The sequence below is a fragment of the Ctenopharyngodon idella genome, chromosome 8 (genome assembly GCF_019924925.1).
Source record: "Ctenopharyngodon idella isolate HZGC_01 chromosome 8, HZGC01, whole genome shotgun sequence".
NCBI classification, from domain to species: domain Eukaryota; kingdom Metazoa; phylum Chordata; class Actinopteri; order Cypriniformes; family Xenocyprididae; genus Ctenopharyngodon; species Ctenopharyngodon idella.
Genome location: NC_067227.1, coordinates 24,771,086 through 24,783,688, shown reverse-complemented (window position 1 = coordinate 24,783,688; position 12,603 = coordinate 24,771,086). Strand labels below are relative to the sequence as shown.

At 37.7% G+C, this 12,603-nt stretch overlaps 1 protein-coding gene across 6 annotated transcripts in view; it reads right to left on the bottom strand.

Annotated features, from left to right (window-relative positions):
* Positions 1-12,603, bottom strand: part of prkcz (protein kinase C, zeta) — a 114,870-nt gene that overhangs the window by 58,546 nt on the left and 43,721 nt on the right. The window contains exon 1 of one of the 6 annotated variants that reach the window (XM_051903624.1): positions 10,982-11,368. The exons of 4 other annotated variants lie outside the window; for them this stretch is intronic. In XM_051903624.1, coding sequence (XP_051759584.1) covers positions 10,982-11,018 — 37 coding nt within the window. In that variant the 5' untranslated portion in view covers positions 11,019-11,368. Of the gene's footprint in view, positions 1-4,655; positions 4,862-10,981; positions 11,369-12,603 lie in introns of those variants that run through there. One more of the 6 variants, XM_051903622.1, reaches the window with a different exon arrangement.

Here is a 12,603-nt window from a genome sequence, read left to right as displayed (position 1 = left end):
TTATTGGTGCTTTTTTTTGGTATGTTTGTGTATGTGGAAAAACTTTTTTGTGAAAAATATTTTTGCGTAATACACTTTTAAAAATAAAGGTTCCAAAATGGGGGTTTCGCAGCAATGCCATAGATCAGTGGTTCCCATACTGGGGTATGTGACACAGGGGGTACGCGAACAAAATGCTGAGTTTTGTCATTCATTTAATTCTTCCCCACCTTAAAATAACATTAAAACCGAGCATGTATTTCAGGGCACAATGCCATAAATACATGACATCCAATAAAAAATACCACATCTTTCGCAGTCAAACTAAATCCATTTCCACACAAGCAGGGTGCATATGGGTGCTGATAGGTTGCGTCAGAGTCTGCTGCCTTAACAGATCGCGCTACATTACTGCCATTCTCGACAATGTACCTGTACATTTAGCACTTTCTAGCATGAAAAACAAATAGTCTGGCACAGGAGGTGCATGGATCAATTTAAGATTCAAACTTTTGATACAAAACATACCTTTTGTGAGTTCTTGTTTTTAATGTTGATAATATTATATGAGCAAGAATGCACATCCAAATAGAACAGTTAAACAAACAAACGGGTAATATTAAGTGATGTTCTTCACAATATTGTCAGTATTTACTCTATATTGCAACGAAATAATAGTTCCAACGAAAGCCACAGCAGAACTACAACAGACACAGCGGTGTTTCGTGAACGAATCTGTGGCTTTGAACGAATCATTTGTGAAAGTCTTGATCCAATAATTTATTCATATATACAGCCACTTGCTTCGTTACTGAATGAACGAATGATTCGGTGACTCATGCATTAAGGCTTACCGCCACCTACTGGCGGTTTTAGTATGTAAAAGAATCACTTTTCACATTTTTAATCATCATTGCATATTTTACTATTGAAATTTTTTTTATTTAAAATATTTTTTATGATGTAAAGATATTTATAAAGATAATAAATTCACTGGAAAGTCAATTTAGGGGGCAAATATCGTCCTTTAATGGAAAAGGTGCAGTCTAAGTGGAAGAGAGGGGGTACACAGAAGGATGGTAAATGCCTCAGGGGGTACTCCACTCTAAAAAGTTTGGGAACCACTACCATAGATGAACCACTTTTGGTTCCCCAAAGAACTTTCAGTGAACAGTTCTTGGGGGGGAACATTTAAAAAAAAACTAAAGAACCTTTTGTGCAATAGAAAGGTTCCACTGATGTTAAAAGTTCTTCATGGAACCATTGGATGCCAATAAAGAATCTTTATTTTTAAGAGTGTACAGAAAAAAACAACAGCATAGTTTTGGAAATATATGAAAGTGACTAAAGAATGGCCAATTTCCACATAAGCTCTTCTTTTAACAGTCCAAGGGCCAGATTTGCTAACAGTTTGCATCAGCACAAACACTCTTTTGGTGTTAAAAAACTACTGTCAGGATTTACTAAAGACACCCAGTGAAAAAATAGCGCTGAAATGGCGTTATTTTTGCGGCTGAACTTATTGCATATGCATTTGTAGGTGTTTACTCTCCTCCCATAGACTTTGCGTCTGAAAGGGATTTACATGAATCATGCAAGGTGATTTACTAAGGTTTGCGCTAGTCAATTTACTGGTATTTGTGCCATTATTTACTGCTCCAAAAAAGCATGTCTTAAACCAGACGCTAATTTACGCTGCTCTTAGTAGATTGTGTTGGTCATTATGGAAAGGATCAGGCTGCATCTGTATTCTTTAATTTGCGCGTTTGTCAGAACTTTCCACTCCCATCGGCATTTTTTTTTTTTTTTTTTTTTAATTGCGCTCTCACGCTAATTTGCCCTGTTTAGTAAATCTGGCCCCAAATGTGCAAAACAGTGTCCAACAACAGTGAACACGTTACTATGAAACATTACCAGAAAACCAAACTTATAGTTCATGTATCAGAAAATGAAATACTAAATTGACCATTTAACTTTCTTCTTTTGAAATTTAATAACTTTCACCACTTTTGAAATTACTTTTCTTTCCTTAAGACAAATTCAAGGTTGGCATGGACATTAATATTAACTAATAACATCATAGCCTACTTTTTATGATGCAATCAAACCCTGAAGAAAATCTTATTTCCCACTCGTTTTCTGTCTCGCCTGGAAATACATCACACTACGGAAGTTAAAAGCATGTTAATGCTATATCATGTATTTAACCAGGAAAAATCATCACAGTGAACACATTCATCACAGACATTAGCACTTATTAAACCATCATATTGTATGTATAGTAAGTAAAATGACGGTGATCTTTTCCGCTTCTGATTGACTCTGATCATAACTGTGCTCTCATTCTCCATCCCTGCTATCCTTAATTGCCCTGTCCTTTTCACAGCTGCACTTAACCGGTGACAGCAACTGCTCAATCAGAGCACGCTCATGAACTTACACCCGTCATTATAAATCTGCCCTTGCTCCAGTGGATGGAGGGCGACGCCGCACCCGAGGGTATAAGCAAGACTGGAATAGAGTCGATGCTGGCATTCTCCACACTGAACTGAATTAGCACAGCAGAGATGTGATCACACAACGCTACTTAGTCAAGTCAGTTGTTATCAGTCATCATCGTGACCGCACACACATGCGGTGCACTTAACATATTCGTTTGACCTTGTTAATTAGACCTGGAATCATGCCATATCATCCTTTACACAATCACACACAGTCATCTATTATGTGTGATGTCAGAAGACAGATGACAGGCATACTGTGACTGCTATTTATGATGATTATGACTACGAGTCATATATATATATATATATATATATATATATATGTGTGTGTGTGTGTGTGTGTGTGTATATAAACTCTTTAAGAAGTCTTTTTTTAGTGTATACAGTGCATACTTGTTACATAACTGACAACATACATCAACTGTATGCTTATAAGCATCAGAAATCTCAGAATAAAGTCTAAGACCATTGTTGTATTGGCCAATTAAACTAACTAAACTAAACAATTACTTAATGCATCTTCAACACTAATGACAATAATGCATTAGAGAACATTCCAGCACACTTGTGAAGATTTCACTTGATGAAATACGAGACAAATGCACCATTAATGGAAGGCTAAGTTAAAAAGAATTGATGCAGATCCAGCGAGACTGCAGGTATCATGGCAGTCATCCAAATCTCTGACCTTAAATTGAACAATGGCTTTGGAGCCAGAAAGTCTACACTGAATTACATTGAATCTGTTACTGACTATGAAAAGAGAGTAAGAACCAGAGTTATGGAATAATCAAACTTCATCTACACATTAGAACCCATCTCATATCTGTATATAAATACATGAAAAGAAGAGAGGTTTAAATCTAGTAGACTGTTTTCTCTACTTTAGCTCATGCTTGCTGAAACCATAATGAGACTGATACTGTCATATCATAGGCATTCCTCTGTTGCAAAGGGGTGTAACGGAACATGTATTCGTCCCGAACCGTACGGTACGGACGTCACGGTTCAGTCACCGGTGATTCACACTCCAATCCAGAAGGGGGCGCGTGCGGTGGAGAAAAAGCGCAGAAGAAGAACAGACGATCTAGATATGTGTGTAATCTCTCAATAAGTTTTTTGAACCGCGGAAAGACATCAATAAAACAGCTTGAGAATAATATCTCACGTAGCATTACTTTTACCTCAGGCAAGTCATTTACTGTCCACAGCATGTTAGCTCACTAGAGAAATGAACTCTAGAGGGGAGAATTTCACTAAATATATGTACTATATTAGATTATGTATTCATTAAATTTACTTAACCTGTTAGTAATGTATTAAACTACTGTTTAATTAAAAGAAGAAAAAAAAAGCAATTTTATGTTAAGTTTTCTCCCCACTTCTGTACCGAACCTGTACCGAACCGTGACTTCAATACCAAGGTACGTACCGAACTGTCATGTTTGTATACCGCTACACCCCTATATTATATATATATATATATATATATATATATATATATATATATATAGGGATGTCATACATTGCTGAAATTAATAGATAAACTCACTATTTTAGCATAAAATTGTGTGTTCTATGTATACACTGAATAAAGGAGTTTTTAATTAATAATTTTTAACTTGTTTTCCAGACAAAATTTGTTAACATCCTTAAAACAAGACATTTTTAAGAAGCAAAGCTGCATAAGGTAGTACGCCTTTTTTGATAGATTGCATCTTGCATAGTGTATTTTGTCATTTTGTTTTTTTTTACTTGACTAAAGTAGAAATAAATTAAAAACAAGCAGGGGGAAAAAATCTGCCAGTCTATTAAGGCAAAATACACTCATATTAAAGACATTATCTGCTAACAAATCTTAATATCTTATGCAGCGTTGCTTCTCAAGTCAATTTATCTTGTTTCAAGAACTTTAGGATATTTTAACTGGAAAATAATAACAGATTTTTTGCAGTGTTGTTCAGCTTATTAGAGTAACGCATCATCTCCCATGCGGTTTGTTGCCTATTCAGAACATCAAATAATTTCAAATGAATCTCTTTCATTTCAGTTAGGCAGCGAGGCACTTCACTAAGTCTTGGAACAGATGAAAAATTTCCAAAAAAACTGTAACCTAAATTCATTTCCATTTCATGTCCATCTCCCTACTGATAAGATAAATGCTGAGGATACCTCCTGCGACAGTCGGAGAGCAGACCAGTGTTGCGTCACCCCACATTCTTCTTCCACCTCCTCCTCCGGTCAGAGGAGCTACGACGAGAGAACACAGCGGCACGAGAGTTAGAGTTGCACCTTGCGAGTTCTGGATCAAAATGGAGAAGCCCGCCATGGCGTGCCACGCTGACCCCAGAATGCTCCAGCCAGGGCTGAACGTCCTCTGTGAGGGTCTTTGTCTGGTGAGTGTGTAAAGGCTAGGGGCTCAGAGAGCAGGACCAGTTAAAATGGGTTTGACTCACTTCCACACATTGTTGGTTGGGCTGGCAGGAAGATGATAAAGGGGGCTTTCCTTTGCTGTGCTGAGGGTGTGCAGGATCAAAGCAGACAGTGGGATTTGAGCTGAATGAACAACCGGGACTGAAGCGCACGGCTGGAACGCAGCAGGAGCAGAACATTTTAGCACTCTCTGTATAAGGGCCCTTATATTCGGCCACTGAGACCTGAACATACACAAACACTAACTCCTCTGTTCTTGGCCACTTCAGACTCACTCTTCTCAGAGAGGCTTTACTGCAAAAAACATTTTATTAAATCAGTATTTTGTCTTGTTTTCACTAAAAATACTTCTCACTAAAAATACTGGACGTCTCCGCATAAACATTCCACTGACAAATAAATCCAGAAACAAATTTCAAATCACTAACAATGACAAAGTCAGTTATTAACAAAATCTGACAACAGTTACACCCACCACTTCGAGCTTCCTGAGGAGAAGATCAGGACCTAAGATGACCTTTACTTGACTTTTTGTGCCCTCAAGTAAAACAATTTAAATGGGTCATATCATGGAAAACAGGATTTTCCTTGCTCTTGAGAAGACAAACACAGTTGCATAGCACATAATTGGCCAAATTGCTTTGTGAACTTGCTAAGAGGCTGTTATTGGGGAGGACGAGATAACTGTAAATAAAAGTTGTCAGAAAAAAATGTGCAAAAACTGTACCTTTAGGGTTACAACAGCTTGTCACTGTGGCAGTACCCTTGAAAGGACAACTTTGTACCTTATCAACCCCTAAAAGGTGCATTTTAGTACCTTAGATTAGTAATATGTACCCTTAAGGTACTACTACCATGAACTTTTATGGGTAAATAAGGTACAAAGATGTCCCTTTAAGGGTCTGCCCCAGCGACATGCTGTTATACCCCTAAAGGTACAAGTTTTGCACATTTTTCTGAGAGTATACTCATTGCACAGGCAAACTGTTTAGCCAATAATGGTACAGGTCATTTGCATAGATTTCAGAACAGGTGGTTTGTGCTACTGTACCTTTAAAATTTGTCAGAAAGTTAGGAAAAAGATGACGTAAAACTGCCAGATACCTTGACTATCATTATAAGTGGGATACAAGACAAAAACAATGCTATAAAAGTGAAGGATATAGCCCTTAAAAATAATGTGTTAGCATATAACAGGGACAATAGCAGCTGAGAAAATGACAATGAGCGTGTTAGCGGCATCCCACTGAGAGAAGATGCTAATTTCAGCAGCAGACATTAACGTAATGTGTTAATTGACAGGGAGGAGCTTCATAAACCACTGCAAGGCAAATAACATTACTGTGAATAGGCTGCTTTGAAGTTTGTACTTAATTTAAAAAGGAAGTTAATTTATCAGCTGTGTCCTAATCCAAAAGATTAGACAAAATTTGATTACTTTGGGAGTTAGCATGTGGCACAAGACTACCCATTCACACACACAGATGCCCCTGATTCCTGTAGAGTGCTCCATGTATGCAATTGTATTGTTTTAACGTCGTTTTGAAGTCTCCCACAATGTCAGAGTAATCAGATCACAACACATTTTCACTCATACACTCCTTGACTGCTGCCACATTTTGCTGTGATGTAACCCCTCTGATCTGCTCTCGCGTGGGATGGGAGTGTATCTGTACATTTCACACAGAGTGTGTGGGATTCACTGGACAAAAGCCAAACACACACACACACACACACACACACACACACACACACACACTGCTTAAATGTAGACAATCAGTGAGTCAAGCCTTAAAGAACATTGTGACAACTGGCACCTACACAATATATCTGCATAAGCATAATACAACATATTTGACTCTGTGAGCAACCAACACATTATAGAATAAATACAGAAAAAATACATGAAAATTAGCGAAATGAGTTAAACGAACTCACCAAAGAGGTCTATTAAACACTTAAAACAATTCAGAATGCAGCTGGAAAAATGCTGATTAGTTAAATCCCACTTAAATGTTCATGGTGTCGGTCCATCATACCTTAGCAATATGACTATGAGATATACTCCAGCTACATCTCAGATTAACCAACTGCAACTTGCTGCTTGTACCTAAACTGGCAAATCAGCCTATAATATTTGGTCCAAAACTCCTCAGGAAACTTAATTCTCTTCTCTACTTACTTGACATTTTTATTTCTTTAACATCTATGTATTTTGCGCAGTCAATTTTGTGATTGTGTATTTAAATCAAAATTTGACTTTTTTTATTTAACCCTTACACTGTGTTGAAAACCCTGTAACACCTTTTGACTGGGAACTTTGGAGTCCCCAGTCAAAAATGGGGCCTACAGTCAGTTAGTTTAAAAATTAAATACAAAACCTGTCCTAATTAAAAGAAAACGAGTTGACAGAAAGATTGAATCCAATATTTGGTGATAATATAGCATATAGCATAACGAGAGATTTATAAGCTATTTTTTGTAGGCCGGTCATTATTGACTGGGAACACCACAAGTGTAACAAGGTGGAGAAAAAATCCCAATAAAGTACAAAAATGATCCCAAAAATTTTGGGAAGTAGTTATACCCTGTGTGCGCGAAGTCAGTAAATTTTAGTCCAAAGCGATAACATTAACTAACGTTTTTGGAAAAAAGAAAATCCTCTCCGGGTCAAAGTGACCCAAACACAACATAAGGGTTAATTTTTATATGCTAGTATACTCTTAAAAGATAAATAAATAAAATAAAATGGCAACCATTTTACTTCTAAATGTAATGCATTACAATATTGCGTTACTTGCTAAAAAGTAACTAATTGTGTTACTTAGTTACTTTTTATGCAAAGTAATGTGTTACATTACTTTAGCGTTATTTTTTCTTACCTGGGCTGGGTTTGCTTGTTTGCTTTTTAATAACAACTTTTAACAAACATTCTATTTTTTGGTAAATGTAAAGGCCCTTTCACACCAAAAGTAAAATGAATAAGCTTCAGGCTGATCACAAACGTGATGTTTATCTAAAGTCATTTTTGCTTATTAGTATGGTTGAATTGGATCATCGAAGGTCAGCAGCAAAGACATTGGTTAATAAAGTGAGATTAAATAAAGTATATTTGCTTCATGTAATATATATTTAATTATTGCAGGTTTGTGCTATATTCAATACTCACATTTAGTCTAAAACTACAATAATCGTCATGTTTACACACAACGTTTACACTTGCTCTCGATTTCTCTCAACATGGCAACAGGTCAGTCAATAAATGTGAAAACAAAGTAACTTGCGTTACATATTTGAAAAAGTAACTCAGGTATTTTGTAAATTTAAAAGTAATGTGTTACTTTACTAGTTACTTGAAAAAAAGTAATCTGATTACATAACTCAAGTTACTTGTAATGCGTTACCCCAACACTGATGGCAACCACCCTAGCAACCATCCCGAACACCCTACCAACCACATAGCAACACCATAGCAACCACCTAGCAACCATCCAAAACAGAAAACACCCTAGCAAATGCATAGCAACACCATAGCAACCAAAATAAAATAAAATAAAATAAAATAAATAATAAAAACTTTACTAGCTGAGAAGTCCGATATATCCTTCCCAAACTTCCTGTTTCAACAGGAAATGTCAACACAGGAAAGAAAACCACCAAGTGATTTTATGTGTCTTTTAGTCTCACGCTGATGCTTGTACTGAATCATACAGTGGAAATAAACTCCACAGCAGAGAATGAGTTCTGAGCTATTTAAGGTCACACAATGTGTCTGCAAAGCCTCAAGCAAACACACAAACACTGATAGTTCTATCACCTTTCATCTGTCATCCTTTTCTTTCTCCGAAACTTCTTTGAACTTTTGCGATGCATTATGAAATGCTGTAAAAGTTACGTAGACAGTTGTCTTGTGTCTGTGTGTCACACCAACCGCGAGTCAGAGATATTCAGATTTCAGCAACAGTCTTCATAACCGCCCGGTTAATATTTCACCTTATGGGGGGGGGAATTCTCTTAGGAGACACTTTTTGTGGCTCCTGAAATTTTTTGCTGATAGAAAAGCCTAAAAAAAATGACATCAGAGTGGCAGCCTTTACTTCAAGCTCATCAGAGTTATCCAGGATGAAACAGCAGAGCTCGCGGGCAACTCTTTGATTTTAGGCGCCTCGTTTTAAGCCTCTCTTTCACTGGCCTGACAATCTCTTTCCTATTCCCTTACATATGAACTGAACACATATTCTTCATCAATAATGAGCTTTTAGCTCCTTGGGATGTTTTTAAAACTTTAAAACACCCCATTCAGAGCTTCAAAGGTTTAAAATATCACTGTTCCCCAAACGTGAGTCTCTCGTGTTGTCACTGTTGAGATGACCCTAAGACAAGAAACGTGTCTGGGGCCATGTGTGTGCAAAATATTAGTAGTACAAGTAGTATTACATAACAAGTATAAGTGTGAGCTTCACAGAATTAGGCAGTTTTAGGTAATTAGGAGTGAAGTAAACAAAAAAGCTTCACTCTTGGGAGAACAAAACTCCCATGAGAGCCCACTGCTGAGTGCACATGCATGATGAAGTCTTTGAAATGTTAAGCATGCACTCAGGAAAAAATAAAACACACATGTACAAATCTGGTATCAATTCCTCATCGTAGAATATTTATGTACTGTATCACCACACGACCAGGGCTTTCACACAATGTCGCCTTAGATAAACCACTTATTATTTGAACCCTTGAGTGTTAAGCTTTAGTGCGTGACATTTCCTGTACCGTTTGTGCTACAAATGGAAATGATACCTCAAATTTCATCCATTTTTTGAGAAATAGACTAATCATTATATTTGAAGGGCTTTGTTTTGTTTGTCCATGGTGCGAAGAACAAAACTGCAGCCAGACACATAAAACAACAGCTTTTATGACCAAGCAGAAGCCTCAGCAGTAGACAGTAGACTGAACACCGACTTTTTAGATCATTCTTACACAGTACCCTTTGTACATAGCAACTAAACACACACTAAAATCACTAGCACTTGAACACCCTAGCAACCACACAGCAAAACTCTTGACAACCACCCCAGCATTGCAGCGTAACCTTTTGCAAGGGCAAGAAAGCTGGGGTTCAGTATTCAAGTGTACGACAGTGATGGCTTATTGTTTTTTAATTACTAACCCTGAGCTTTAACCACTACAGCACACCACCCTTAGCAATATTTGCTAAACACAATGAGCTAAGCTTCCAGCACATGTGAACAAACTGTCAACATCATTTTGCTTTGAAACAAAAGTGGACAGCGCACAGAGCCCTGAGGAACTATTATTGAGCTATGCACTAAAAATAGACACATAATCCATAAATAGACATTTAAATGCAAAGGAACTCACTTTCAAATGGTGCAAAGGGGGACACATTTCATAATAAGAGTCACTACACGTTAATACAGCTTTCAGATTACATAGACGTTGAGTTAAATAGATCCTGTCAACCCGAGTGAAAGATCCGAAACCTGACATTACAAAGACGTGATACTGCAGTCATGTAGAAAGCGTGTAGCTGTTAGACCATGAGCTAATTGAAAACTCTCTCCGCATAGAGGACAGTTAAATAAAGGACAAGATAAAGAGACACAGAAAGAGGGCATACAAAAGCAAAAATAGAATGAACGAACCCTTACGTCAAAATACACAACCATTACTGGAAGATTAAAGAGAAAGTTCACCCAAAAGTGACGTTTCTGTCATTGCTCACCCTCATGTTGTTCCAAACCTGAAATATTTTCTTTATTTAGTTGAAATGTCAAATAACCAGTAACAACATTCACTTTCATTGGAGGAAAAGGAGCGGCTTGGACATTCTGCTAAGCATCTCCTTTTGTGTTCCATGCAAGAAGAATGTCAAACTGGTTTGAAATAACATAAGGTTGAAAAAAATTGGATGCAATATCCCTTTAAGGAACAAAATCCATCATATAAAACAACCATTCTGTCTTATTTATCCCTCCATTTGATCCTTTCATCCTATCTATCTATCTGTCTGTCTCTCGGTCTCTGTGTACAGCATACAATGGTACCTTTCACTCGCAGATAGAACAGCAGTGTTAGCAGCATCCCTATATGGGCTGGTGGTGCCTGGATCCACTTCACTGTCCCTCTTCCATCCTTCCTGCCATGCCACTGGAGCTCAGCCCGTGTCTCTGGTCCCCACTGACTCGTTCCCACTCCTGCTCAGTAGCAATCCCTCACACACCCCTCTGTCTCCTTCTGCCTGCTTGCACACACACATCTGAAAAGCACAGCGGAACTGAGCATGCTCAGTTTATCTCTACTGGATGTTTAAAGGATTTTTTCTTTTTTTTTTTTTTTGGCTTGTTCCTCTTCTCTTTTCTCTCTCTTCTTGTTTCATGAGGACCCCTGCAGGTTGATGCCCTCACTTGTAGAAACTTGTTATAACATGCACCTGCCACAAGAGGGCAAAGCTGACTTTTCAGACTGTACTGGCCTGATTCTCTGGCTCTGTGGGGACTTGGTGCTATTATTAAACCTTGTGCAGCAAGGAGAGTCAGGAAAGGAAAATCGTGCAGGTGAAGCCATATTTTAGGATTCAGAGACTGACATATAGCAGAGATAAGCATTTATTATTTTGTGAGATGATGGAGAGGGCGTGATTGCCAAGAAACTGAAGCTTTAACAGTGAATAGAAGGCTATATATGGAATATTTTAAGGGATATATAATAGAAAACAGCACAACAATTAGCGCATATGCATTAAAACACCTACACTTACTCTACTATTCAAAAAATTAGGGTCTGTAAACATTTTTTGAAAGATTTTATTTAGCAAGGATGGGTTAAACTGATCAAAAGTATATATTTATAATGTTATAAAAGATTTCTATTTCAAATAAATGCTGTTCTGTCTTTATCAAAGAATCTATCACGGTTTCCACAATAATATTAAGCAGCACAACTGTTTTCAACATAATCATGCCTACACACACATGCATAGCAGAGATCAGAGTTCAACATTCTTTCTCCACTTATGATACCTTTGGAACCATAAATTCAGAATATTTGACCTCTATATATCGCTTAGCCTCTCTTCCTCCTGTTCTCATTTTTCCCCCTGCAAAGACCTCAATTTCTCTCCTTGACTGGCTGATGTTGCAATACTTTGGAGGTTGTGAAAGCCTTTCCACAACAATGAGAATATCTCTCTCTCCTCAGGATGGTTGGCTTTATTAGAGTCCAGCCTCGCTCAGGAAACTCATCTCATCTGAGGACTTTCACCTCCACCACTGCTCCAGTTCATACTGCCTACTTCAGATTCACCACGCGACATATTCGCGTCCACTTCCTGTCCTTTCAGTTGTTAGTTTAGCAATAGTGAAGCAATTATTGCATTCCACAGTATCTATAAAAGGAGGACGCGACCTTCGGTATGAGTCAGACATTTAATGTGACAAATAGAAATGGCAAGAGTTTGACGCAGATTTAAAAATGATGCCAGGAATTTCTGCAATGAGAAAGAGCACATTATGTCCAGTGCTGCCAACCGTACTTCCTGTGCTGGAGCTGATGCGTTTCAGTGTTGCCATCTGACAGCAAAATGATTTGCCATCCTAACAGTATATAGAAAAAAAACTTAACACTGTAAAACTGAAACCCAAAGGCAAACTCGATACATAGCCATTAG